This window comes from Acaromyces ingoldii (genome assembly GCF_003144295.1).
Source record: "Acaromyces ingoldii strain MCA 4198 unplaced genomic scaffold FA10scaffold_2, whole genome shotgun sequence".
NCBI classification, from domain to species: Eukaryota; Fungi; Basidiomycota; class Exobasidiomycetes; order Exobasidiales; family Cryptobasidiaceae; genus Acaromyces; species Acaromyces ingoldii.
In genome coordinates this window covers 295,453-321,463 of record NW_020290248.1, presented here as the reverse complement: position 1 = coordinate 321,463, position 26,011 = coordinate 295,453, and the positions used below count along the sequence as shown (strand labels likewise).

General features: G+C 58.1%; 9 protein-coding genes across 9 annotated transcripts; 5 read left to right on the top strand and 4 right to left on the bottom strand.

Moving 5' to 3' along the window:
* Window positions 1–742: 742 nt before the first annotated feature.
* On the bottom strand, window positions 743–4,231 carry FA10DRAFT_265080 (spindle pole body interacting protein). The gene is made up of 4 exons (XM_025520914.1): window positions 3,452–4,231; window positions 3,328–3,388; window positions 2,337–3,268; window positions 743–2,259 (listed from the first exon to the last, which is right to left on the bottom strand). Exons 1-4 carry the CDS (start codon window positions 3,937–3,939, stop codon window positions 858–860), a joined length of 2,883 nt encoding a protein of 960 aa, XP_025378409.1. The 5' UTR covers window positions 3,940–4,231; the 3' UTR covers window positions 743–857.
* Window positions 4,232–5,064: 833 nt separating this feature from the next.
* On the top strand, window positions 5,065–6,942 carry FA10DRAFT_227522 (HCP-like protein; the record flags this gene model as incomplete). The annotated part of the gene is made up of 3 exons (XM_025518717.1): window positions 5,065–6,037; window positions 6,126–6,292; window positions 6,355–6,942. 3 exons carry the CDS (start codon window positions 5,065–5,067, stop codon window positions 6,940–6,942), a joined length of 1,728 nt encoding a protein of 575 aa, XP_025378408.1.
* FA10DRAFT_61812 (hypothetical protein) lies at window positions 6,700–9,421 on the bottom strand. The gene is made up of 4 exons (XM_025525610.1): window positions 8,648–9,421; window positions 8,432–8,575; window positions 7,238–8,357; window positions 6,700–7,160 (listed from the first exon to the last, which is right to left on the bottom strand). The coding sequence occupies exons 1-4, from the start codon at window positions 9,270–9,272 to the stop codon at window positions 7,100–7,102; spliced, it is 1,950 nt and encodes a 649-aa protein (XP_025378407.1). The 5' UTR covers window positions 9,273–9,421; the 3' UTR covers window positions 6,700–7,099.
* Window positions 9,422–10,185: 764 nt separating this feature from the next.
* Window positions 10,186–12,186, bottom strand: FA10DRAFT_278080 (hypothetical protein; the record flags this gene model as incomplete). The annotated part of the gene is made up of 2 exons (XM_025523428.1): window positions 10,186–11,183; window positions 11,415–12,186. 2 exons carry the CDS (start codon window positions 12,184–12,186, stop codon window positions 10,186–10,188), a joined length of 1,770 nt encoding a protein of 589 aa, XP_025378406.1.
* Window positions 12,187–13,555: 1,369 nt separating this feature from the next.
* Window positions 13,556–15,173, top strand: FA10DRAFT_61774 (hypothetical protein). The gene is made up of 5 exons (XM_025525609.1): window positions 13,556–14,154; window positions 14,215–14,240; window positions 14,313–14,633; window positions 14,701–14,814; window positions 14,882–15,173. The coding sequence occupies exons 1-5, from the start codon at window positions 14,047–14,049 to the stop codon at window positions 14,994–14,996; spliced, it is 684 nt and encodes a 227-aa protein (XP_025378405.1). The 5' UTR covers window positions 13,556–14,046; the 3' UTR covers window positions 14,997–15,173.
* A 320-nt stretch (window positions 15,174–15,493) lies between these two features.
* FA10DRAFT_228591 (hypothetical protein) lies at window positions 15,494–17,320 on the top strand (the record flags this gene model as incomplete). Its single annotated transcript, XM_025518755.1, has 4 exons — window positions 15,494–15,790; window positions 15,856–16,324; window positions 16,397–16,944; window positions 17,027–17,320. The coding sequence occupies 4 exons, from the start codon at window positions 15,494–15,496 to the stop codon at window positions 17,318–17,320; spliced, it is 1,608 nt and encodes a 535-aa protein (XP_025378404.1).
* Window positions 17,321–17,633: 313 nt separating this feature from the next.
* FA10DRAFT_219811 (hypothetical protein) lies at window positions 17,634–18,602 on the bottom strand (the record flags this gene model as incomplete). The annotated part of the gene is made up of 1 exon (XM_025518536.1): window positions 17,634–18,602. A coding segment is annotated over one exon (969 nt), but the record flags the coding sequence as incomplete, so codon positions are not given.
* Window positions 18,603–19,978: 1,376 nt separating this feature from the next.
* FA10DRAFT_284146 (beta-lactamase-like protein) lies at window positions 19,979–20,899 on the top strand (the record flags this gene model as incomplete). Its single annotated transcript, XM_025523895.1, has 1 exon — window positions 19,979–20,899. One exon carries the CDS (start codon window positions 19,979–19,981, stop codon window positions 20,897–20,899), a length of 921 nt encoding a protein of 306 aa, XP_025378402.1.
* Window positions 20,900–21,875: 976 nt separating this feature from the next.
* FA10DRAFT_61698 (hypothetical protein) lies at window positions 21,876–25,930 on the top strand. Its single transcript, XM_025525608.1, has 2 exons — window positions 21,876–24,722; window positions 24,778–25,930. The coding sequence occupies exons 1-2, from the start codon at window positions 22,298–22,300 to the stop codon at window positions 25,617–25,619; spliced, it is 3,267 nt and encodes a 1,088-aa protein (XP_025378401.1). The 5' UTR covers window positions 21,876–22,297; the 3' UTR covers window positions 25,620–25,930.
* Window positions 25,931–26,011: the final 81 nt, after the last annotated feature.

The following is a 26,011-nucleotide window of genomic DNA, read 5'->3' as shown; positions in this document are numbered from 1 at the left end:
TCTGTGCATTTGGCAGGGTGGAATCGAAGCCAGCGTGACAAGGCGGACCTTTTGCCCGTCTCGGACGCGCCACCGACCGCTCGCCGCCATCATCAGAGCGCCAGCCTCCGAAGAGAGCGAGAGCGGGCCAACGGCGACTTAATGAGCGCTATATTGTTTTGCCTTGTCTCCCCCCCTGTGCTTTCAATACACGTCGTGGTGAGATTGTTTTTTATTCTCCTCTTTGCCGTTTGTTTTTCCGGCTTCATAACAAAAATGCAATAAAGAACAGGCCCCTTCCTCCTCCGGCCAAATAGTGCTGATCGCGAGGGCACGCCAGGGGGGGGGGCAGGAAAAGAGCGGGGAATTTGACAGGTCAAATTGCCAGAATTTCAGGGCCCCCTAACGCGGCAAAAGAGGAATCGCACTGGCGGAGCAGGGTGTAGCTGCTTACCAGCTAACATATTACATTAGTGTAGAGTACGTAGTAGTACTAGTACTGTAGTGTACGTAGTACGTGTGTGCGGGCGAATATAATGCCTTGTCCGGGCAGGTGCTGTCTGCATGCATGGGCTCCGTTTGAAACCGACAGCTTCGTGATTCCGAGCAAGCAAATTTCACGATCCCGGAACCAGTCGTGCTGAGAACACGTGAAGAGATGCACCCTTGCGTCACGTCGCTTCCTTCTTGCTTGTCCATCTCCCTCTCATAACACAGCCGCTCTCTCATCCTCATCAGAACCGACAAGAGGGAGCAAGGAAGTGGGCATCGCTGATTCTTGATTTGTTCTGGTACAAGTACATGTAGGGGAAACAAAGAGAGCCAGAACTGGATTGGAGTCTTGGGATACATGAGCAAGGTGCAGAAAGCGCTGCGCTTCAAGCTTGGGTCGATAGAGGTGAAGGTGACCGAGAGGAGGCCGACGAGCCGACTGGCACGCTCAGACCGCCCACACCTGCAGAGAGCATGCCCTCATTCACAGGAGGAGGAGGAGGGCCGTCATTTGCGGGGGGAAAGTGAACAAAGGGCAGCGGAGACGCGGCGCCGCTGCTCTGCGTAGGCAGGCCTTCGCGTGGCAAGGGGCTCTGATTGCCCGAAATACCGCTCTGCGGTGGGTGGCCGAGATAGCCATTGCCGAGCATTGGTTGCTGAAGCTGCTGAGGTTGATGGGGGTGCTGATGTTGCTGGTGCTGCTGATGCTGCTGGTGCTGCAGTTGTTGCAATTGCAATTGCTGTTGTTGCTGTTGTTGTTGCTGTTGTTGAAGGTAGGCAGCGGCATCGCTCGCATCTTGCAACGCGCGAGCAAAAGCCAGCCGGTGGAAGAGGTTCAAGCCCTGAACGAACTTCTTGCCAACTGGATGCGTCGAAATGACAATCAAAAGGTCCTGAGCTGCGCTTCGCATCGTCTTGGACGAAGCCATGAGCCCGGAACTAAGGGGGAAAAGGCCGCCCTTGTGCGGGGGCAACAGCGACAGCAGCTCGATGACTTGGTCAGACGTGTGGACGGATCGGGCCAAGGTGGAGAAGATGAGATCGCCCTCTGCGCTCGCCAGCTTCTTTGCCTTACGGAGCCGCACGATCTGATGACCAACATCGAAGCCGGTGATTCCAGCCGTTTTGTCCCTACTGGCCTCATCGCCACACAAAAGCTCGTACGTGTCTGTGGCGCGGAAGCCTTCGATGCGCTGAGCATTGGCGAGGATATCGCGCATCTCAATCTCCCGGTCCGTGCGTACCACGCCACTGCCCAGCTGTCCGTTGAGGAACGGCTGGCTGGGCGGTCCAAGGCTGGTGTGGGAGAAGTAGTGCTCCTCGTGCCTAGCGATGAGCTTGACAAAGTTGAGAGCATAGTCGATGAAGCGGGCCCGGATATGCCTCTCGCCGTACCTGGCCGAGATCGAGAGCTGGATCTCGTCGATAAAGGCATTGTCGAACGCATCGGCCCGGCTTTCAATGAATGTCCCGCTGCGGTCTCGGCCGCCCTTGACGCTACTGCCAGACATCGAGTGGCCCACGCTGCTCGGAGCATCGGGCTCGCTGGGCGCCCGATTGGCCCGCCACTCGGCATCGTGGCCGACCCCGGCACTACCCGTCCAAGAACCAATGCTGCCGCTTGAAATTGTATCTGGCATGCCGCTCGGACGTGTCGCTGTCCGCAGGGGAGGAGCCGGTTCGATGTCCTTTGCCACAGTGATCTTGCCCGTTTCAATATTGAGCAGCACATCCCAGGCATGAAGCTCCTCGAAGCGGGGGTTCGTGACGCCAGCGATGTACCCCGGCCTGCATATGTCAGGAAAGAGGTGACACAGTCGTCAGAGAGAAGTTTTCGGGAAAAGCTAGAACACGACCCTACTCACGTCTTTTCTAGCTCGTCCATCATGCCAAGATTGGTGTAAGGAAAGCATCTTTTGACCACGCCCCGCCACGCAGCTCCACAGCCACTGCCGAGGGCGCAGGCAGCCAGAACGTGTGCAGCGACCTTGCTTGCCGGCTGGTTGTGACCGAGGAAGACGATCCTCTTTCCGGTGACCACGGCGTTGAACAAAAGGATGATGGGTGACGTCAGGTTGCCATTGGAGTGCAGGTGAGGATGCTGAGGCCCCGAAGGTGTGCTGCCGGCAAAGGTGTTCACAAGGTTGATGAGCGAATACTCGCCCACCTCCTCGGGGAAAGAGTCGGTGGGGATGCGCAGCGGCAACTCTTGAATCTTGCCGTAGGAGACATTCGTCTCCCAAAAGTGCGTATCCTTTGTGAATGAGGACCGGGCGCTCGAGGGCGGCAGAGGGCTCACTGCTGCCCCGCTTGGCCTGCGGAGTGCGGAGGGGGGCTGAGAGCCAGAATTGCCGCCGTGATCGAGCTGGTTTGCATGGGAAGTCCTTCTCTTGAGGATGCTCGAGGTGCTGCCTGCCGCTTGACGCAGCGACGCCAGCGATGGCCGGTGCGGAAGGTGAGGCGTTGATCGGCCCTGATTCGAAAGGGCAACGGGTGGTGCAGATGCCTCGTTGCCCGTGCTCGGTCTTGACCCCTCTCCCGGGCGCGAGCTGTCGTATGAGTGTACAGTGCTCCCACTGCCCGTTCTGTTGCGGCCGAGAAAGGACTTCGATAATGCATCCTTGAAGCGCTCCTCGAAAAGGTCTCTACGCTCGTTTGCTCGAAGGACGAGCTTCTCCGCGCGCGTCAAGACGGGCATGGCGTTCAGGTCGAGCATGTTGAGAGATTCGTACAACCTGGCGAGCGGGTCCATCGACGGTGATTTAAAGTAGTCGTCAAGAGCCAAAAGCAAGGCAGGCTTCAACAAAGCAGGTGAGCAAGACCTGGCAAGTTAAAGATGTGACCACGCGCGCTCACCTTGAACACCTGAATGTACGGATGTGTGGTGCCAATGGCAATGGCCTTGACCATGGCTCCTCTGTTACACAACGCAAGTCAGCCAATTGATGCGCTTCATTCACTCTCAAGACCGACAGCTCACCTTCGAACCGTATTGTCGTGCTTCGTTCTGACAAGATTGAGAACGTAGATGAGCGGCTCCTCTTTTGCCTTGCCCTCTTGATGCCCTCCCTGATCCCTGTCTCGCTGGCGATCCCCATCTTTCCGTTGGCCTTCACCTCGCTCATCGTGAACACCAGTGTCGTGTGATTGGCCATTGTTCTGATGCCCATTTGCGAAGCGCGCACAGGATGCAGGCAGGAAGAAGACGGTCCAGTCCTCGGAGCGTGCATGTACACCGTCCGGAAGCATAAGTTCCGCAAGCATGTGCTCGTCGTGATTGACTGGCTCTGGATACTGATAGGATAGCGTGCTGCCCTTGTCGATGTCGAACTCGGCGACAAGACAAAAGGTGCAGCTTTCCCCCCCTCTTGTCGTAGCTACGACATCGTCGGGGGAGCTGACGTCGCTGGCAGCGACGACGCCATTACTTGTGATGCCAGCAACGGCTGACGACTTTTCCGCAGACATAGCCTTTCCGCCGTGACCCGGGTCATCCCACAGGTCGGATAAAGCCACCTGTTGCCCTCAGGTGGCCTGCCTCGTCCAGCCAGCCAACCTTCTTCCTCGAATCCGGCTCGATTCCTTCCCTGGCCAATATGCACCTGCCTCGTCGTCCGACCGTCCTGTCCGTCCCTTCGACCGGTACGTCTGTCTTGCAATGAGCGGCCGATGTGGGGGCCCGGCCTGGCGAGCAAGAGACGAAATAGAAGCGAGGAAATGGACTCGTTGTCGCCTCCGAGTCGTGTTCGATGGAGAGACACTCTAAACTTAGAGCTTCCCCCCTTCTCAGAGCTAAGGCCCCCCCTGCCACTTAACCGCTGCTGCATTCACGACGCGACCAGCTCAATTCCCCAATTCCCATTTCCATTCTTTAGCGCCAAAAGAAACAAGCAAAGCACGTGAGATTCAGGGCCAAGGAGGGAGAGAGCGCCCTTGCCTCTCTCGCTCTGCAACATAGGAGGTGCGTCGGAAAAGAGAGGGGTCGTCGACCACCCGCCAGTCGTCGCAATTTTAGAAATTTTGGCCTGTTTTTTTCGTGCACAGCGACACACACACACCGCGGACCGTACACACATACACGCACGCAGAGCAATAGCGAAGCACCCTTTTCTCTCGTTTTGACGATCATCACGTACGCTTCATTACCGTCCGGCGTCGCGTCCCCTATACGACACAGCAACGCACGCTTCCCCGTCTGGAAGTGACAAAGGAGCTGGGGAGGTGAAAGAGGACATCACGAACATCATGGCAGGAGAAAGACCCTCGTCCTTCTTTGGCATGGAGCCGCCGCCCGAGCCGCCAGGGAGACCTTCAGATTCGGCGTCATCGTACCATGCCCATGCCTCGCAGTACGACGTCACCGAAGCGCCGTCACAGGCTGCTCGGATCGCCGCCTTCCACCGCAACGAGATTGCGGCGGCCAATGCGGCCGCCGCTGCTTCAGCTGCCAACAGCAGCGCGCACGGCGCTGGGGCCTCCTCTTCTGCCGAAGCTTATGCCTCGCTTCCCACAACGGCGGCCCCCGCACCAACGACGACCTCTCCTCCCTCATCAATCGCACATCAGTCGTTTCCCAACCAAAGTTCCACCGCGATGGCGGCGGGAGCGTCCAACAGCGTATTGCCTGGCTCGGCATCAAACATGGGCGGCCTGGGTGCCACTGGCGCCACGAGACCGGCAAGCATCGCACCCACCGTCAGCGGAGCCCTGTTGGATCACAGCCACCTCAAGCCAGGCCAGCAGGCTGCCCTGCTAAGTCACAACAAGACCCTCGAGCTGTACCGACAGAATGCGAAAAAGACCAACGATCCCAACCTCATCTATGAATTTGCCGTCTTCATGATCGATGCCAGCAAGGGCATGGGCGGCGACGATTCGAGTGGCGGCTCTGGACCAGCTGCGGGCGGTGGTGGTGGAAGCGGCTCGGGCCACCAGAACAAGGAAGAGACGGCAAAGGACGAGCTGGTGCGAGAGGCGATTGGCCTGCTCAAGAAGATCGCCGAGCGCGGCCACCCGGACGCACAGTACTTCCTCGCCGACTGCTATGCCAATGGCATTGGCACGCCCAAGGGCAAGCAGGACTTCGACCGTGCCTACCCCCTCTTCGTCCTTGCTGCCAAGCACGGCCATCCTGACGCAGCCTACCGAGCAGCTACCTGCTACGAAAAGGGCTGGGGATGCCGCAAGGACAGCAGCAAGGCCTTGCAGTTCTACCGAAAGGCCTCCAGCCAGTCGCACCCGGGCGCCCAGTACCGCCTGGCGACGGCCGAGCTCAACGGCGAGCTGGGTCTGAAAAAGAGTGCGAGGGAGGGCGTCAAGTGGCTCAAGCGATCGGCAGAGGCTGCTACGCCCGAGTTCCCACACGCGCTGCACGAGTTGGCACTGCTGCACGAACGGGGCATCGAGAATGTCCTCTTTGTCGATCAGGAGTACGCCTGTGAGCTGCTCGCCCAGGCTGGCGAGATGGGCTACGCCCCGAGCGCATACAAGCTCGGCGTCAACTACGAGTATGGAAGGATGGGCTGCCCACAGGATGGGGGTCTCAGCATTCACATGTACAACATTGGTGAGCTCTTGCTTCTCTTCTCTCTTCCACTTGTCCCCCTGGTGTCATCTGACATCTCCCTCTTGTGTTCCCTTGTTTGCTCGCGCAGCCGCTCAGCAGAATCACAAGGAGGCTTGCTTCGCCTTGACAGCATGGTACCTCGTCGGCGCGCCCGGCATCTTGCCCCAGAGCGACACCGAGGCCTACCTTTGGGCCAAGAAGGCCGCCGAACAGGGTCTCGCAAAGGCAGAGTATGCTGTCGGCTACTTCAAGGAGGTGTGTAGTTCTTGCTCCCAGATGCAAGTCCGACATGACGCACTGACTTTTGTCTCTTGCAGATGGGCATCGGCACAGTCAAAGATCTCAACGAGGCCAGAGCCTGGTACCGAGCGGCCGCAGAGCACGGTGACAAGCGCGCGAACCAGCGTCTTGCCGCCATTGGCTCCGGTCAGGCACCCGGCTCCGGCCCGACAAACTATCAAGCACAAGGCGCCCCTACGAGCTACGAGGCGGTGCCCACCGACAACCAGAAGGCTCCCGAGAGTGTCCAGTCGCACAACAGCAACCAGGCATTCCAGAACGGCTACCAAACGCCCCAAAACAACTTCCAAGCGCCCCAGAACAACTTCCAAGCGCCCCAGCACAACTTCCAAGCGCCTCAGAACAACTTCCAGGCGCCCCAGAACCATTATCAAGCGCCCCCGAATAACAACTACCAGCCACATTCCAGCCCGTACCAGTCACCTAATCAATACCAAGGGCCACCCGCAAATTATCCGCGCCAACAACAGCCACCACCACCGCTACAGCAACAACAAAGACAACCGTCTGGAAGCTACCAGCAGTTCTTGCCCCACGGTCATTTCCAGCAACAAGCGCCTCTTCCATACAAGGCCGCTCCGGCCCCGACGAACTACCAGCGATGAAGTATAATGATCTTGTCCTCTTCCATCACACATGTCTCACACACACGTCTTTCCTTTTGAATCTTCACTATGGACTTTTTCACCTATATCTGGACTGGTCGCGGTGCGATTTTGCAGAAGAAGAAGAGAGGGAGGAGGAAAGAGAGAGAGAGATCATCTAAGGCGCAGCACCTGGACCAGGCGAAGGCGGCGGGCTGAAGATGGCCCCTACGTCTCGTCTGTTTCGTGTGAGAGTCAGCGACAAAGATCTGAAGCAACTCCGCGCAATCTCTCTCAGAAAAGAAGCAAGACTCACCCAAGCTCTGCCTCCAAGCATCTCTCGAGCAGCTTTCGCTTGTCGCCCTTTTCCCACCGCTCCTCGACTCTCAGCCGCTCGAGCTCGGCCTTGAGTCTGGCGTTCTCGTCCTTGACTAGCCTCAGCTTAGCCTTTTCAATCAGGTAGACCTTTGTCAGCTTTGTCGCTTCTGCCGTCTGCTGCGCCGTGGCGAGGGCCGACTTGGAGGCGCTCCGCGTCGTGCCAATCGAGTGCTCCTCGGCCGTGGTAGAGGCGTGGAGATTGCGCTGGCTTGCCCGGCGCGGCCGCTTAGACGCGGGGGGTGATGGCGCAAGGGCATTGCTGTGTTTGGGCCCTCCTTCGGCTCCTGCCGCTTCCTCTTCCGAGTCGTAAGACGTTGCCGGCCTCTTTCCGTTTGTCTCTGTCGGCCCCGCGTCGGCCATCTCTTCGTCGGCGCCCATTGCCGTGCTCGATAGCGGCGGTGGCGGAACAGCCTCCTCCTGCGGCGCCCTGAGCTTCTCCTCCTCGAGCCGAATCTTTGCCTTTTCCCGTTCACGTCGCACCCATTCGCGCCTGGCCATCTCTAGGACCTGGTCCATTTCCTTGTGCTCCTTTGCCAATGCCTCCTCATCGACATCTTCGTCATTGAGGAGCACATTGCTGCTGATCTTCTGGTCACGCACGATGCCCAGCTCCTCGTCCGTCATGGGCAGGCCGGCAACAACGGAGAGGGGACCGTCGAGCTCGCCCGTGTCGCCCCGTGGGCCCTTGTCCTTGGAATCGGCAGAGGCGCCAGTCTCAAAAAGATTCTCATATGTAAAGGCAGCCGAGGCGGCTCCATTGAGCGTTAGAGACTGATCCAAGTCCATCCCCGATGCTGGGCCCTCGGCCAGGCCGAGGAGCTCGTCGTCCAACGCGTCGCCGGATCCTCCTGCGCCTCCCAGACCTGTTCCTCCCTCTGCTGCAGAGCCGCTCGCCCAGTCGTCATCTTCTTCGCCCTTGACGCGCGATGCCCGGCCGCCAGACCCCTGCGTGGTGTCCTTGGCGCTGCCTCTGCCTCGGCTCGTTGTGGGGTTGATGTTGTGCTGCACGCGCATATGCTTGGCAAGCGCATCCGACCTCGTAAACGACTTGTCGCACTCTGTTTCGTCGTCCCCAGTATCAGCATCTCACAGACAGACAGAGAAAAACAAAAGAAAGAGGAGAATGACGCACCAGGACGCGGACATGTGAAAGGCTTCTCGCCTGTGTGGCTCCGGAGATGACTCAAGAGTGCAAAGCGGCTCGTCTGTGCCTTGCCCTTCCTCGGACAGCCTGTCCATTCGCATGCATATCGAGCCTTGTGGATCCCAACGTGGTCTGTCACAGCAGCATATAGTGTCTCAAGTCAGAATACGGTGCAGATCCAAGCAATGACAATGCGAAACTCACCGTCGTGCAAGTGGTTGATGAACGGCTGCAGGCTCGTGAAGGTCATTCCACAGTCCTCCCACATGCATTTGACCTCTGGCGACTCGGCGGTGCCCCCGACCATGGAGTCGTCGTCATCACCACCGCCATCAACCCTAGAGTCATCACCGGCGGCACCGGCAGCCGCCAGCTGATCCTCTTCGTCGCCTGCCGACGACCCTTCGCTCGTGCTCATCTCGCTCTCCGATGCTGACCTGGCCCTCTGTACTCCTGGTCCCGTGCTGCCTGCTGCACCAGCGGCCGAGGAAGGATATTCGTTATCCTCGTTTGCAGCTGCAGCACCGACCGATGGGCTGCTCCTCGCTGCTGCCGCCGCCGCTCCACTGCTTCGAGACTTCGCGCGCGGACCCGCGTTTGTCAAGAGCGACGTTCCTCTTGGCTTTGCCCGCTTGGCGCCGCTATTGCCGTTGCTCTCCGCCTCGTCGAGGATGTCTTCGCCAGCAACGTCCGCTAGCGTATCCTCTGCAGCGTCTGCGACGGCGGCGGCGGCAGCTGGGGCAGTGGAGGATGCAGAGGTCGAGGCAGACGGAGCCTCTCCTGTCGCGGCCGCCGCCGCTTCACGCTGCGCCTTTGTGAGACGGGCCATGTCGACCAACTCCTCTGCACTCGGCAGCCTCTGGCTTTTTTTTTCCCTTCTCCTCCCTCTTTATCCGGGACTTCGCTCTCGTCCCGTTCAATCTCCTCCCCACGCGCGCGCAAGCGTCTCGCCTCTGTTGTGCCCTTGTGTGCCTTGTTGCGTGAGAGACAGGAAGAGCGACTGAGTGAAGGAGTGCGCGTGAAGGCTGTGCTGTGCTTGTGCTCTCGTGCTCAGCTGCCGCGGCCGCCTCTGCTCCTGTTGCGAGTACTGTTGATGCTGCTCCTGCTGCTGATGTGCTGCACGTCGCGTCAAGCACGAGCGAGAGCAGGACGGAGCGGGCCGACGTAGGAAGACCGACGGCCGTCCTCCTTCAACTCTAGAGGTTGATCGAGGAGTGACGAAATGGCCCAGCCAGACCACTCGCTAAAGTTGCTGGTGTTGGTGAGGAATCCGCTGCAGACGATTCGTCTCGCGAGCGACCGAGGTTCTCCCAGGATGCCCTTCGGTAACAGGAGACTGAGTGGTCCGGTCCAGAGAGGCACGAGCCCAGGTGACTCTGACCTCTTGCCGAAGTAGAAGGGAACGGCCGCCTTTCTTCGTTCGTCGTGGTGGTGGTGGTGGCAGGAGGAAGCTTCCGAGTCGCACGCACGACAGCTCCTTAGCCCTTCTTCGCTTCGGATCGTTTTGTTCGTCGCTTTCTGCGAACGTTCAAAAAATATAAATTGGGATTGAGATACGCGCGCACGCTCACTTCCCATCAGCTCGATCATTCATTCAGACGAGAGGACGGACAAGAAACGAGAGTAGATTGTGCGGTAATAAAAAGATAGTAGTAGGAGCAGTAGTGATGGTGACGATCAACAGATTCCCACTCTAATCTGTCACTTAAACCGATGCCCTGATAAAACAATAATTATACCTGCTACATCAACATGTTCGCCGACTTGACATCGTGCAACTTCTGCTCCAAAAGCTTGTTCTGCCATTTGACATAGTCGAGCGCCAGGAGCTCGTCTTTGAATACCGAAGTTTTTCCATCGGCTCCCACCTCGTTTCCATCTAGTGTTGTTGTCGTCGTCGTAGCCTGCGAGGAAGAACGGACAAGCCAGCCGGTACCGGCTACCTCGCCCTTGCTGCTGCGAACCACCCTGTCACGCATCTTCGCCGTTGTGTCATCATCATCCATCGTTCCTGTATTCCCAAAATCGTCTCTCGAAAGCGTCGTGTCTCTCGTTGTCCGAGTGTCTTCTGCCTTGCTCATGGACAGCATCGTAGGGTGTCTCGTCCTCGTCGGAGAAGCCGTCACCGAGGAAATGTGCGCCGTGTCGGGCCATGTGTAGGCCGAGGTGGCGTTCGAGAGATGCTTTGGTAGGGAGGATGAAGTGACCAATCCCTTCGACGGGGACCTTAGAAAGTCCTGCAGCATCGAGAAAGAGAGAGGTGGTGGTGGTGGTGGTGGTGTATCTAGCTCGTCAGCCCGGTACCACGGCGGACTCTCGCCACCTAGCGCCAGACTCGGCGTCGAGGTAGATGCGGAGGGCGTTGAGATGTCTGATTCGTGGCCGCAGTCGGGCGACAGTACCGGCGTAGGGGGTGAAGGGCGTGCAGGAGAGTGAAATCGGTCCTCGTACCTGAAGTGGGGCATGAGAATCTCAAATGTCGGGCTGAGAGGAGCGGTTGAGGGATGATGTTCACGAGTGCCGACGTCGCTTACAGCCCTGTACGTACGTGTGGGAGGCCCTTTGCCCAACCCTTGGCTCCACTGCTTGTCCTCCCTTCTCCTAGAGTTGGTCGTCAGCCCCTCGTTGGACCTTATGTACCTGACGGAAGTGCGTGCTTGTGCTTGCGCCTGCGAGCGTTGCCGAAGAGCTCTGAGGTGGGAATCCTTAGCTTCCTCATGAGCGGCCTTCGGTGAAGTGACTGGGCGTGAACCACTGTTACAGCGATGGGGCCGAGGAAGAAGAGGAGGAGAGCTTGTGTTCTTCGTGGCCATATGTGAGTAAGAGGCAGCAGCGGTGAGAGGGACAGATGAGCTCAAGGAGACGTTTCTTTGTTCAGTCGCTTGAACGGGAGGTGGCGGCGGTTTTGGAAGCGAACGAAAATAGTTTGCGTCGCTATGTCGAGCAGCTTTGGAGATATAGTCGGATCTACTTCTCCTGAGCATCTGTGTAGGGCTGATTGTCCCATTCCGAGGCGATATTGGTCCTGCTTGGAGGTAAGCATCGACGGCGGCCACGTCCTGGAGGAAGTCGGGGTCTTTCTTGAGCGCGTCGAGTTGCGCTGACTCGTGGCGAGGTCTGCCCGAGGCCATGACAGGGCGGGTAGATTCCCTCTTTGAGTGGCTGCGAGAGACACCCGGGTGAGGCTTGAAGGTCTCGACACGAGAGGCTGCAACATGCCCAGCTGTTCGCGTCACTAATGTGTCGGGCCCCTTGCTAATGAGAAAGACGTCGGGGTGCAAATTGGTTTTGCGAGGCGTCTGCTCCGGCAACTCGTCACCGCCATCGGCTTTCTTGACGGTCGTCTCCACTGTCGTCGTCTTCATCGTCGGGTTAGCGGTGCGTGGCCTTCTGTTTGAGCCTTGGCGGTGGAGCGAGGCGGGTGTCGTTGTCAACACTGACAGGTTGGAGAGGCGCCACGCCACCGAATTTTGCTGCGGCGGCTGCTGGATGGGGTCCCAACCATTCCGATCGTACAGCTTGGAAACATGCTGGTCAATGCTTTCGTACCCATCGGTGATAAGCTCGAAGGCCTCTTCTCTGCTCTGAGACAGTGACTCGGGCCTTGTCTGCAACGCTGAGGGCGACCGAGATGACAGTGAGGTGTTGCAACGCTGTGAGAAGCTGATTCTGGGCTCTGATTTTCGAAAAGGATCCCGTGCATCCTGTTCATCGATGATGGTGTCATGCAGCATCATTGCCATGCTCTGCTGGTTGCTATGTCAGCACCTTGCTCGCACAGCTGTACAGTGAAGGAGCCAGCAACTTGCCTCGTCATTCCTTTGTCCCTTCGATGAGGTCAAGTGACGTCGTCTTCGCCCAATTGGCGCACACCGCAACATCTTGGCACGCCTTCTCTGTCGAGAAGAGAGGAGAGAACGCCTGAGCTGGTGTGGCGGGCGAACCCCAGGGAGAGGAGGCAAGGACATACACTTGCTGCCGTTAAATACTATGGAGCTAAATCTCGCCTGTGGCGTCCTTCCCAGCTGCATCTGCAAGCTGATACTACCGCCACTGACTGCTTCGACTCCCAAAGAGCCCTTTTTTATAAGCCTGGTCCCTGAACAGTGTGCCCCGATCAGGCCTCTTTCGCACGGTGCGTGCTTTTCCTTTTGGTTCGCCTCTCCAAATGACGCCAGTGCTGCACCATTTTGCTGCTGCTGCCGTCGTCTCATCATCAGCGGGCGGACCTGAAGTCTTCTCCGCAAGGCCTTTCTCCGCTTGCCCTGAGCACTGTGCCCCGCTGGTCTGACAGTAACAAAAAGGCGCTGACTGTTGAAAGCCCGCTTGAAGGACCGACCGATACATCATTGATCAAGCTACGTGACAGAGACATTGCGCCGGTAGCACTGCGATTAGATGGAAAGGAGTAGCTAATCCCACATGGAAAACCCTGATGCGACAGGTGGAAGCAGAGCAGAGCGGGCATGCAGGGTAAGAAGAGAAATGTCGAGACTGGGATCGGAGCAGCGTGATCGTGACTGTGACCGCGTTGGGGTGCCTGGCCTTGCTGGGCGCGCACTTTCCCACGAATCGTTCGGCCCGATGAGCCCTGCTTGCGCTTTCAAGGGCCGCACGACGCTTCAAAGCGGCGTTCCGAAGGAAGTCGCGTATCTGAGGAATGGTTTCGGGGAGATATCTGCTGCTTTAAATATAGCAAAGAGGAGGTCTCCTTTGCGCTCTGCGGTCTTGTGACGCCAACGAGCAAATGTCAAATGCTCCATGCGAGCATCAACCACGAAAGAGGAGGAACACAAGACGACGCCGACTGCATTAGGTGCTTTGGGCCAACAGCTCGATGTCTTCTCATCCCTTCTGACCTTGCCTACAAGTCCTGCTCGCTGCTTGCCACCAAATTACGGAAGCTGATCGTTCAATTCTTGCAATCAATAGTATCCATGAATGTCCCTCCCTACGTAGGGGCCCATGAGGAAGAATAATCCCGTTGCCGTCGACCAAATTAGGGTGAAGTTGCCGTTTCGTGCCTTTTCACGGTGGAGAGCAGCTGCTCAGGAAGGAGCTCAGCCTCCACGTGTTCTGCGCGCGCGGTGGTCAGTGCTTTCCACTGAATTATTCTACTTCCTTCGTCGTCGTCGTCAGCCTCAGTCCAGCCCAAGCCCAGCTCTCTTGCCTGCTTCTTCCTCACCTCTCACCTTTGCATTCAAGAATGAGCGACCAAAAGCATTTGGCGTACGCCGTCGCAGCCTGGCTTCAGACTGCGTCCAAGGAGCAGACCGGCGACGCGTCAGGCCAGTTGCAGTCGGCTGCTGACTCCGTGTCCAAGGCCTTTGGCGTCGACTTGAGCGATGCCGCGCAGAAGAGCCAGTACGGCGCTGGACCGGGGCTCAAGGACATTTGGAACGTCTTTGCAAAGACACAGGCCAAGATGGGCACGGGTGCTGCGCCTACAGCCTCGACGCCGGTGAGTTGGCCTGCGAGAGGCCTGTCGACTATCGCACAAAGCAGAGGTACTGACGACGCCCCACTCTGTCCAGGCGCAAAAGCAGGCTTCGCCTGAGGAGGTCGCCAAGGCCGAGTCGCTCAAGGCAGACGGAAACAAGGCGATGTCCTCCAAAGACTTTGGCGCCGCCATCACGGCGTACACGCAGGCCATTGAGATTCACCCCACGAATCTCGTCTACTTCTCGAACCGGAGCGCTGCCTACGCCCAAGTTGGGCAGCTGGACAAGGCCATCGAAGACGCCAAGGAGGCCAGCAAGGTGGACCCCAAGTTCGGAAAGGCTTACAGCAGGCTTGGGTGGGTCTCTGCTTCCTGCTCTTGAATTCTGCTTGCTTCTCCATGCTGACCTTGCATTTCCCTCTTCACAAGACATGCGCTCTTCTCTGCTGGAAAGTACCAAGAAGCTGTCGAGGCCTACGAAAAGGGTTGCGAGGTGGACCCGCAGAATGCCACAATGAAGGCCGGCCTGCAGACGGCAAGGACGCACGCTGCGCAGAGCACTTCGTCTCCCTCGGCGACGAGCCCCACGAGGGAAGTTGGGTCGAACAACGACGGCGCCGCCGATGCTGGCTTCCCTGGAATGGGTGGAGCCGGAGGGATGCCCGACCTCGGTGCACTGATGAACAACCCAATGATCGCGCAGATGGCGCAAAACTTGATGGGCAACGGCGGTCTCGAGCAGATGATGAAGTAAGTCGTCTGTCCCCAGGATGACGCTGAGATGGGATGCTGAAATGTCCTACACCTTCTCGCACAGCAACCCAATGATCCAGCAGATGATGTCGCGCTTCGGCGGCGGCGGTGCTGGAGGCGGCGGCATGCCCGACATCAATGCGATGATGCAGGACCCGCAGATGCGCGAGATGGCGAGGTGCGTCGTCTTCCACTTTCTTGTTTTGAAAATAAATTGGCTAATCTCCGTCTGCAAAACGCTCCAGGAACATGATGGGAGGCGCTGGTGGTGCTCCCGGGGCGGGACGAGGTGCCGGAAGAGGGTCGGGGAACAGCGGTGGCTCGTCTGGGACTAGCGACAGCAACAACATGTTCTCCTGAGCGTCTTAGTGTACACATCACAAAATGGTGTCATAGATCTTTAATGGGCTCTATCATGACTGCTTGTTTCTCCAGACTATTACCACGCTTCGAGCTGCTGGGCGTGGTAAGCGGGGAGTAGGCGTGGGCCTGAGCGAGAGAGAGCGAGAGCGCCTGAAGAGCGTGAACGTGAACGCGCGGGCGCGGGCGTGGAGCCTGGGGCTTTTTTCCCGCGATGCCCTTTTTAGACTTAATTTGTCCTTTCTCGTTACATTGATCAGCAGCGAGCGTGCGCATACATACACATACACACAGAGCAAGCAGGCTGGCCGGCAGCAGCAGCAGCAGCAGCACTGTACTGTACATGACCGCGGCATACTGGACACGCCGGTGTGCGTAAGAAGCTAGCGCGACGCGGCGGCCAAGCAACGACAAAGACGATGGCGCCAACGACGTCCAACGCAGACGGCCGTGGGGCCCTCTCGGTCGAAGAGGCCCTCACGAAGCCCGTCGAGGACATGGTCATCAATGGGCACCACGAAGCAGCGGCGTCGGCATCGACGAGCCACAAGAGCAGTGGTAGCAACAGCAATGAGCATAAAGATGCAAGTGCAGATGAGGAGCCCTCCTCGTGGCCGGCCGAGGACGACGAGGAGGAGAAGGCAGGGGCGCAAGGACAGAGCGTCGAGGCGCTGCATGCGGAGCTGGAGAGGACAAGGGAGGAGCGAGACTCGTTCGAGGGGCAGTACAAGGGTTTGCTGGGCAAGTTGACGCAGATGCGAAGCACGCTTGGCGACCGGCTGAGGCAGGATGCCGTGAGTGTGTCTCCCTGCCCTCCTTTTGTAAGACACTGTACGCTGAAAGTGGGGAGAGGCACCAGGAAGAGCTGGATCGGAGAGAGCAGCAGATCGACAGCTTGACAAGCAGGACCGAGGAGCTGGAAAAGACCGTCGAGGTGCTCAAGACGGAGCTCGTTGCCTCGCACCAGGACGTGGACCGGGCGACAAAGGAGCTCGACGCGCTCCGAGCGACGGGGGGAGATGCATCTTCGTCGTCGTCAGCGACGGCTGGCTCTTCTTCGGGGCCAGCAGACGAGGCGCGAAGGAGCACAGAGGTCAAGACGCGAGAGCTCCAGGAGATGGCAGAGAGATACAGGATCGAGGCCGAGGGCTGGGAGAGCGCATGTATGGAAGAGAGGGCCCACCGAGAGGAGCTGGAGCTGGAGCTGAGGAGGGCCAGGGAAGAACGTCAAGAGGCACAGAGGAGCGAGCAGGAACAGAGGAGGCTGGCAGAGAGCGAGGCGCAGAGCGCCAGGGGGCTGCAGCAGGTCCTCGAGGAGTTCCAGGCTGGTGAGTGGACTAGCAGGGGGCATGGGACACATGACCACGGGCATGCATGCGCTGACACGAGCACTTTCCTAGCACAAGAGACCGAGCTGCAGAGAGCGTTGGGCGACCACCAAGAGAGGTACGAGAGGGCAGCGGCCTCTTTGCGGGAGCACCAGGAGCGGACCGTGGCTGCCGAAGCCCAGGCCACCGAATTCAAGGGTGCGGCCGAGCGATGCCAGGCGCTGGAGAAGGAGGTCAAGGAGAAGAACTTGCTCATTGGCAAGCTCCGCCACGAGGCCGTCATCCTCAACGAGCACCTGACCGAGGCCCTGCGACGGTTGAGGGCCAATACCTCGGACTCCAACGTGGACCGGAGACTGGTCACCAATCTGCTTTTGCAGTTTATCACGACGCCCCGCGCCGATGGCAAGCGCTTCGAGATGCTCTCCCTCATCGCGAGCGTCCTGCAGTGGTCCGACGACGAGCGAGAGACGGCAGGGCTGCAGCGGACAAACCCAGGCTCGTCTTCGAGCTCGTCGACAATGAGTCCCGGCAAGATGGTCGGCATCGGCATCAAGACCGAAGGGAAAGGCCACGGACGCAGTGGAGCACTTGCCAATGCTTCATCGACTGGCGACGAGGTGAGCGCGCACGGTCTTTTGCCTTTGTTGTTGTTGAATGCTTGGAGGCTGACAGAATCTTCCTTGTCCTTCTTCCTACAAGTCATTTTCAAATCTCTTTGTCGAGTTTCTCCTATCCGAGGCAGAGCAGGCCAAGACGCCCCAGTCGCCGAGCTCAGAGAAAACAAACGGCAGCAACAATAAGAACAACAACAATGGGGCATCTCCCTCGGCGCCAGCATCACCCACGATTACACGGCCGAGCGGCGAGAAGTCGAGGACAAGCTTCAACCTGGGAAGCTTGGCAAATTTGAGAAGACCAAGCAGTGTCAGTCAAGGCAACGCGAATCTTTCTCCTCTCAAAAGCCCTCCACCTCCCGAGACGCCGCCGACATAGGTGTGCTGCATGTAGAGTGTATACGGGGAGATGACAGTAAATCACGGCTGCTTATCAATGCAGAGGAGAAGAAACGGTCGACACACGGAAGAGAGAGAAAAAAGTGAGCAAAGGACCGGAATTGCGGTATCATGATTGTGATGCACGAAAAGAAGAGGTACTACGGGGTAGTAATAAAACAGGTATGTACATGAAGAGTATGTTGTTCAACTGTCGTTACGGGATCATCATCATCGTGATGGCACGAGTGGATTAAATGCCAGTGATGTGATTAGACGGCCTGGGTCTTGGCGGAAGAGCCCTTGCCGAGCTTGAGCTCCTCTGCAAGCTTCTCGGCAACACCGTCGACCTTGCGCTCGCAGGTGCCCGAGTGGAGGAGGTTGGCCTCGCCAACGTCGGTCTTCTTGGAGCCGAGGATGCCGCCGCGCTTGAGGTACTCTTCCTTGGACAGCGGCTCCAGGCGGGCCGACTCGTGGATGATGGGGGCCTCGTGGACGACGTGGCTGGTGGGGATCGTCGTCTTGATGCGGTGGTGCTCGTGGCTCTCGTGGTTAACGAGGGGCACAACGACGTTGTGGATGTGGTGGTGCACCGTCTCGTTGACCTTCTCGCCCCGATCCACGATCTGGTGGATAACGGGAGCATGCTTCAACTCGTCCTTGTGGCCGTGCGAGTGAGCCACCGTAGAGAGGAGCTTGGCATCCTTGTCCGTCGAGGCATGCTTCTCGTAGATGTTGGTGACGGGGTGGGCCTTGTTGTGCAGCTTCTCGGCCTCGTGCGTCTCGTGGGCAATGGGCTGGTGGTGGACCTGGATGTGGTGCTGGTGTCTCTCGAGCTCGCGCTGGCGCTCGACCTCCTCAATGTTGTGCGTGTGGTGGGTGCGCGACGTCTTCTCGCCAAGGTGCTCAACCGTCTGGGTGACCTTGCCCTTGCTCAGGTCCGTCGTGCCGAGGTTGTGGCCGTGCGAGTGACGCATGCTGCCGTCGGCCGTCGAGACATCGGCGGAGCGGCCAAGACCGGTGCCGACCTTGGAGCCAGCAGCGGCGCCATTCATGTTGGTTGTGTTGCCGCCCGTGGTGGTGCTCTTGGCGCCCGACTCGCTCGTCAAGCCGAGGCCGCCGGCGGTGCTCTTGCTGTTGGGTGCGCGCTCCTGCGAGTCAACCGAGGTGCGGCCCGTCGAAGACAGGTTCGACTGCTGCGACTGGGGCGAGGTGGGCGACGACGACGACTCGGAGCCGTCCTGCGAGCTGCGGTGCGAAAAGACCTTCTTGATTCCGTTCATGATGTGAGAGTGAGGAAGAAGGGAAGCTTGTTAAGATGCAAAAGAGATTGTTGGATTGATGGGAGAGGAGTGAGGAGGTGTCTTGAGGAGGCCTCTTTTATGGCTTTGTGTTCATGGCAGCTTGTCCTCCACTTTGCCCTCCTCTCCACCGTCAGATGAAGAAGGTGCCTGCTCTTTGTCACTCCAACGTCATGACGACGTAACGTAGCGCCGCACGTTCCGCCACAAGGCAGAAGCAAGACACCATGACGTTATCAGGTCCACCGGAAGCAAAGCGACACAGGACCGGATGAGGTCACAAGAGGGGTAAGGCAGTGCTAAGCCTATCTATGAGATCGAGTTGGCGGTCTTCCTGCTCGCTCGGTGCCGCGGTCAATAGCGGGGTTGCATGCAGCGAGGGGAAGGAGGAAGATGTCACTGCAGAATGACGCTTCGTGGGTGCTCCTCTCGTCGTCATCTTACAAGGGGTGAGAGGCCTTAAACGGTCAATGGATAGAGTTGGAGTCGGCCGCTTGTCTCACCAGCGAGAGATCATGAGCAGCGGGTCGTCATCGGGTCAACGAGAAGTCCGTGCGCATGCAATCTCGAGACGATCAAAAAATCGCCGGCGAAAGAAGACGATGCCATCCACCGAAAGCGCCAGAGGGCATCTTGGCACTCTATCTGCTCAAATTCTTGCCTAGGTGTGGTACCGCATTCTATTACTTCCAAAGGTGGAGAAGGCCATTGCATGGAAAAGGCCCCAAGGTGGCGGCGGTTGAGGAGCATCCAATGGCCGGAAAGGAATGAGGGCATCTGGAACATGGATTTTATTTAGCGTCAAATTTGAACACGCGAGGAACGAATGCGGCCAATCTACTCCTTTCCCCTCTGCCGGTACCAGTCAAAGCTTCCTTTTTGTGGCGAGCTTGCATCTGGTGGCGAACGGAGGAATGGTACTTGATGCCCACCGTCATCGGCATATGAGCGGATGATAGCTCGGAGATACGGGCTGCATGCAGCGGCGAAAAAGACCTGCAATGGCCCTCTTCCACGCTCCATTCCCCGTTCATTGCTAACAACGTGGCATGTTGTTGCCGGCGGATGCTGGCCGCACGCCGAACACATGGGCAGGCATCGTCAGATCAATAGGTCTGTCGGCCGGCATCCTCTTGACTGAAGACAATGAGGGACACGTGTGATGACAGCCGTCGCTCGACCATCGCTCGATGGATTCGTCGCCTAGGCCCGAGACAATGCTCCGAATAGAAATGTCACGGAACTCGGGACATGTCAGTCGTGGCTTGGCTGGGCTTGTTCGGAGGATGGCGTGAGAAGGTGTCGAGACATTAAGCTGCACACGACACATCCGCTTCTTCTTCTTCTTCTTCTTCAGCATGTCCCAGCGACAACAACGAGCCGTGGCCACAGCACTGGCAGATAACAGCGGTAGCAGCGCAATGCAGGGAGAGACCAAGATCACATGCATTGAGACGGGGAAGGTCGACATCAAGGTCGCCCAGCTCAATGCACGTCGCGAAAGGGGAGGCCTGGGCCGGAAGGTCGACATGATCCGGGATCCCAAATGGCTCATGAATCTCCCCATTGCCACCATGCTCATCGAGCACCCCACCGCTGGCCGATTTCTCGTCGACACGGGCGATACCTGGCGATCCTGCTGCTCGGGCCACGTACCATGGTGGCACTACATCATGCGCACGCAGGTCAAGATCAAGGTCGCGCCCCACGAAGAGATCGGAACGAAGCTGCTCAAGCTCGGCGTTGATCCTGCGACCGACATCGACGGTGTGGTGTTGACCCACATGCACGGCGACCATGCCGGCGGTCTTCACCACTTTCCCCGCACGCCCATCCTGGTCACAAAGGAAAATTACAACGTATCCAAGGGCATCAAGGGCATGGTTGAGGGTAATCTGCCCCAGCACTGGCCCACCTGGCTCAAGCCTCAGTTTGTCGAATTCAGCGACGGACCGATTGGGCCATTCGAGAAGTCGCTCTCCCTCGTCCCGGATGGATCCATTGCGCTGGTGCCGACGCCAGGCCATGTCAAGGGCCACCAAAGCGTTATTGTGAGAAACGGACCGGGCGGACTTACCTACTTCATCTCGGGCGACGCCGCCTACATGCAGTCGAGCGTGCAGCAGGGCATAGCAGACGGCGTCACCATGGACCCAAAGACGGCCGTCGAGACACTGAGGAAGATCAAGGTGTTCTGCACTTCGCAGCCCACCGTATTGCTCTGTGGCCACGACCCAGAGAATCTCGAGCGGCTCGAGAACAGACAGCTGTTCAAGTGACATTTGTTCGTCTGCTCCGTTGCGGCTAGGCCTCTTTCTTCTCCATCTATTGCAATCTGACAATCTGAAATGTGCCCCTCTCTACCTTTTTACACGTGGTTGTTCAAAGTTTATGCTCGATGACAGGGTCACGCTGGGAGGAAAGAGGATATAGAAAAGGGGAAAGTTTTTTTTTTTTTTTTTTTCCTCTTCCTTTCGGTTTTTGAATTGGAGTGAAGTGAAAATTTGTGTGTGCTTTGAAATGAATGCAGCTGCTGCTGCGCGAAAAATGGCGGAGGCGGCCACGCCTCATCGATTGGTGGTAAACTTGGAGGCTCCTTTGCCTTTCGGCTTGCTCCCTTTCCCTCACCTCCAAAAGCGGTGACTCGTCCTGTCTCCTCCGACTGGACAGCCCGCACACACGACTCGCTCCCTTTTGTCTCTCGTTGCGTTCTCGTTTTCGTCTCCGTTGCGCTCTTTGCGTGCTCGATCGGTGTCGCGACAACACGCCACGCCGCGTATATACACGCTTTACGCCATCCTCGAGTCCAAGACCTGGTCTCGGCATAGGCATAGCGAAAGGCGGCGCAACATTTTCCCCTCTCTCTCACACACGTTCACACACGTACACACGCGCGCGAGCACACAGTGTCCGTAACAGGTGGTGTCGTGAGAGAAGAAAGGAATTGCGCGCATCGAGCAACGACGTCGCCCCTGCTGCCATCGGCTGAGGTCACACGTCGGTCGCACCTCGGCTCTACTTTCCCGAGTGGACCAAGGCTCCAAACAGACGTGCGTGAAACACCGCCGAATACCGACGAGAGGTTTCTGCAGGACAAGCTCTCCGATTTGCAGCTTGCGCTTGACACTCGAGTCGTTCGGACGTAGACGCAAGGGCAGACAGAGGCAGTGACAGAGGCGAAAAGGGGGAGCAAATCGAACGTTGCCCTCCAGCAACGATCGACCGAGCGGCGTCTCTCACCAAAACACCAATTCAAGAGGAAAGCAAGGACAAGGGACTTTCACACTCTCTCTCTTCGACAGCACCCGTAGCTTCTGCAGCGTCGCTGTCGCATTGAACACAAGGGACGCCTTCACTGCGCTGCTCTCTTGCGACCGACGAGTCCCTCGAGTTTTCCTCCCTTTCTCATCGGCTATCTCACGATAGTCGACAGAGGGAGATTACCCCACCACCGAATTACAACACAACAAGAACACAACCAATCCCAACACCTAATCATCATCCGCGCCATCACATATCTCGAGTAGAGAGAGGCCAAGCAGCAGGTCATTGGGCAGGGCCTCGTTGGTGGCCATTAAATAGGGAAAGCGCTCTTGCTCTCGTCTGAGCAGACGTCGAGTGTCCTCGCCACTTCGCTGGCAAGGGTACCCGATCCCTTTTCCTCATCGTCCGTCATCATGGCTGGCTATCAGCAGGAGGCGCGCTTCGATGCGCCCTTCCCCAACCAGCAGCATCACCCTCACTACCCGGTCCAACAACCCCTTGTGGCTCATGCTCCGCCGCCACCGATGAGGGACGCAGCCTATGATGCAGTGGACGGAGGCGAGTACTACTCGACACAGGGTGGTGGCTACTATGCTCCTCCCCAGGCACCCCGGCTCACGGCCGCCGCTGCTCGCGCGTCGACGATGGCGGCCATGTACTACAACCCGTCATTGCATCCTCAGCATGGAATGATGCCGACCGATCAAGGCGCGCCTTGGGGACCGCCGTACCTGCGCCAGGGCTACCCGCATCCCCAGCAGCACCAGCAGCTCGAACACCAGCTGCTGCTCCACCACCAACTTTCCAAGCTGCAAGGCCCGCAAGCGCAAGCACAAGCGCCCAAGTCGACCAGTTCTGCCTTTGGTCAGGGCTACGAGGCAGCTGCAGCCGCCTATGGGCAGCAGCAGCACCAGCCTCGCGTTGGTCACCACCATCACCAACAGCAACAGCAACTGCTGCAGCATCGGCCGCAGACAAACCTCGGCTGGGAGCCGGCCCATCCATGGTCGGCAGCGCAGAGCCGAATGTCGAGCTCGCATGTGACGCCGACTGGTTACGCCCAGCATGTTCCAAACGCTGGCGACTCGTATTTCAACCAGGCCTCGGCTCCGGCCCCATACCCGGCCGCCTCGGCTCCTATCCATGTCGCCGGGCACGCGGTCGCCCCGCATTCCGCCGCACAGATTCAGCTGCCTCATCCTGTGCCTACTTCGGCGGCTTGGGCTCCTGAACCCCACGCAGTTCATCAAGGCCACCTAGAGCCACAGCAGCAGGTGTGGGCGGGCCACCTCGACGCTCACCCTCACCACCATCAACAGCAGCAGCTGCAGCAGACTCATCCGGCCAACCTTGGCGGCGGTGTTGGCGGCGATGAGTGGATGGCACAGGGTCAGCCAAGGACCAATGGCTACAAGACTGGCTCTGGCTATGTCGAGACGATCCCATCCGACGGCTCCTGGGCCAATGCCCAGCATGCCGCCGTAGCTGCCGCCAGGGCTGATGTGGATGACCGTTGGAGAATGTCGCAGATGCAACAGGAGCAGCCACCGGCGATGATGCACCAGCCTTACTTCAACCAGTTGCCAGAGCAGGGATTTGCAGAATACCAACAACAGCAGCCAGGCATGTACCAGCAGCCAAACGGTCACACGACTGCGCCGCAGCCCGTCCAAGATGCTGCTGTGGCACCTGTGCCAGGCACCGATGCTGCGGTGATCAAGCCACCCACGGAAAACAATGGCGGACCCGCTCCTCCTTCGCCCGCCACTCTCGACAAGTCGGCGGTGCCCATCTCAGGCATCGGCGCAGAGATTGTGTGGCTGGCATGCGCGGCGCTCCTCGAGCCCGAGTTGCTCCTTCACTGCCTCGAGCCTGGTACTGGTGGTACACGCTATCCTACCACGGCCTCAAGCTCGACGAGTCCGTACCACTCGACGCCTGCAACATCTCCAATGGGCTCTCACCGGCCTGGCAAGTCAATGGACTGGTCATCATCGGCCGTGCACACTCCAAGCCCCCTCAATCCCCAGGAGCACATTAGAAAGGAGGGCGACGTTTCATCGGAACGGCATGGATACGCTCGTGCGCAAAAGCACTTCCGCACCGGCATCGATGGCGCAATGGACGGTACCATGAGCTCTGAAGACAGCAGCGCAAGCAGTTCCGAGCCTGGTACTCCTCCATCGAGCTTTCCAGGCGACGCTTCTCGCGTTGCTCGCGTCGCCCACAACAAGCAACAGCAGCAGCAGCGTGATGTTCACGGGTTGGGACTTGATCTGGCAGTCTCCTCTCCTTTGCAGAGACAACTGTCACCTTCCAGCACCAGCAGCAACGGCAGATCCTCTCGAGGTATCGATCACTCCCGAGAGGCCATCACGAGTGTTCTCAAGCTCATTTCACCCGACTGGAAGTGGAGCGTTAACGACGATGTGCTGCCATCGCTGGCGCAGAGTCTTCGAGAGGGTGCCAGGCGATCATCGGCCGGCGACATTCTGCCCATGGCTAGGCCCACGTTCAGCAGCATGCGTCGAAGCAACTCGAACACGACGTCGCCCACCGGTGGGAACGACTCGCGGGACACGTACGGAGCTGCGCTGCCTGGTACTGAAGTCAGCCCTGCCTTCCGAAGGTTCGCCCATCAAGTCTTGGCCCAAACGCTCGTCTCGCCCACGGCTTTCATGCTTTCGCTCATGTATGCGCTGCGCGCCGTCTTTTTGGCTGTCAATGTCTCCGATGAGGGTGCCCTGTCGGTGGATGCAGAGGCTCTCGAGATCTTTGCCAAGCCTCATTCCGCTGCCCCCTTCAAGATCTTCACGCTTGGCCTGATGATCGCCAACAGTGAGTGCTCGCAAGTTATACCGCTTTTTGACTGAATGCTGACATGTGCTTGCAGAACATCTCGACGATAACACGTTTCTCAACAAGACGTGGAACGAGGTGACCGGTATCCCTCTGGCCGAACTCAACCGCATGGAGCGATGGTACCTTGAAAAGAGTGGTTACGAAGTCACCGTGCCGGAGGAGCCTTGGGTCGAGTTCTTGGAGCTGATGCGAAGTCGCACGGAGCGCAAGATTTCGTCAACGAAGGAGACCCGCCGCATCCGTGTCCACACTTCATCCAAAACGGCGTCCGAAAAGAGTCCTTCGTATGGTGCACCCCTCAGCGTCTCTTCCGTGGACGAGGAAACGTGCAAAAGGCTTCTGATGTCCATCGAAGAGTCGCTCGCCGTCCTCGGACGAGTCACACCCTTCGAGCTCAACGGCAAGGGCAGCTCTCTTGGCAATCGGTCTCCTGACGAATCGCCAATTTCAACCATGGAGAACGATGTCGCCTGGAACTCGCCAGCACAGCAGCAAGACCAACATGAGGACAGCCGTACCGATGTCGGTCGGATGAGGCGTCCCCAGACAGCGCTGCATCTGCACCAGCACTGTCACTCTGCCCCCGCAGCGGCTCTCGACCTGGTCGAGGGGGAGGACATTTTCGACGAGGAAGATGGTCCTTACCGTCCGCAACCCCGACCTACGTCGACCGTTGCACGAAAGTCGACTGATCAGCATGCATCGCTCTCACGATGGAATTCTGATCTCTCGAGGGCGGCCTCGAGGCCTGGCCAACACTGTCATTCTATGAGCAACACGGCGGTTAATGCGAAATTCGACGCACCACTCGCACCTTCCATCCTCCTCGACCTTCTCAACAGAGGTCAACAACATGCCCATGCTGCTTCATGAGGCACTCCGACATTCTCACACATTAGACGACTCCAATTTCTTTCTCCGTTCATCTACGATACGATTCTTTTTCAAGCGAGAACGCTTTGCTTCATAACGATCCGACTCACTCTCTCTTCTCTAATCTCACCGTCGATGGGTTTTTCGAATACTTCTCTTCTCACACACAAAAGGCATTGGCCGACGGTCCATAGACGCCACACAGACGCCCTCATCGCCTCCAAAATTTATCACTCACATTCACCGCTGAGTATCTTCTTCTTGTCACATATACCAACTTTCGGCTCCTCTTTTTTTCTTTTTCTTTTTTCTTTTTTGGTTTTGTGGCTATCGCTCTACATACAATGTCACACACTCCTTTGGCGCCACCTCTTATTTACGCTTCCTTCTCT

Excerpts from the sequence above, each read along its gene's own strand:
- FA10DRAFT_61812 (XM_025525610.1), bottom strand. The coding sequence starts at position 9,272 with ATGGCCCGTCTCACAAAGGCGCAGCGTGAAGCGGCGGCGGCCGCGACA. Across the intron at positions 8,576-8,647 it reads CATCAACCACTTGCACGACG|ACCACGTTGGGATCCACAAG; the intron begins GTGAGTTTCGCA and ends CTGCTGTGACAG. Across the intron at positions 8,358-8,431 it reads TTTCACATGTCCGCGTCCTG|AGTGCGACAAGTCGTTTACG; the intron begins GTGCGTCATTCT and ends ACGACGAAACAG.
- FA10DRAFT_61774 (XM_025525609.1), top strand. The coding sequence starts at position 14,047 with ATGTCCTCCAAAGACTTTGGCGCCGCCATCACGGCGTACACGCAGGCC. Across the intron at positions 14,241-14,312 it reads AAGGCTTACAGCAGGCTTGG|ACATGCGCTCTTCTCTGCTG; the intron begins GTGGGTCTCTGC and ends CCTCTTCACAAG. Across the intron at positions 14,815-14,881 it reads CAGATGCGCGAGATGGCGAG|GAACATGATGGGAGGCGCTG; the intron begins GTGCGTCGTCTT and ends AAAACGCTCCAG.
- FA10DRAFT_265080 (XM_025520914.1), bottom strand. The coding sequence starts at position 3,939 with ATGTCTGCGGAAAAGTCGTCAGCCGTTGCTGGCATCACAAGTAATGGC. Across the intron at positions 3,389-3,451 it reads CACGACAATACGGTTCGAAG|AGGAGCCATGGTCAAGGCCA; the intron begins GTGAGCTGTCGG and ends GTTGTGTAACAG. Across the intron at positions 2,260-2,336 it reads ATGGACGAGCTAGAAAAGAC|GCCGGGGTACATCGCTGGCG; the intron begins GTGAGTAGGGTC and ends TGACATATGCAG.
- FA10DRAFT_61698 (XM_025525608.1), top strand. The coding sequence starts at position 22,298 with ATGGCTGGCTATCAGCAGGAGGCGCGCTTCGATGCGCCCTTCCCCAAC. Across the intron at positions 24,723-24,777 it reads TGGCCTGATGATCGCCAACA|AACATCTCGACGATAACACG; the intron begins GTGAGTGCTCGC and ends ATGTGCTTGCAG.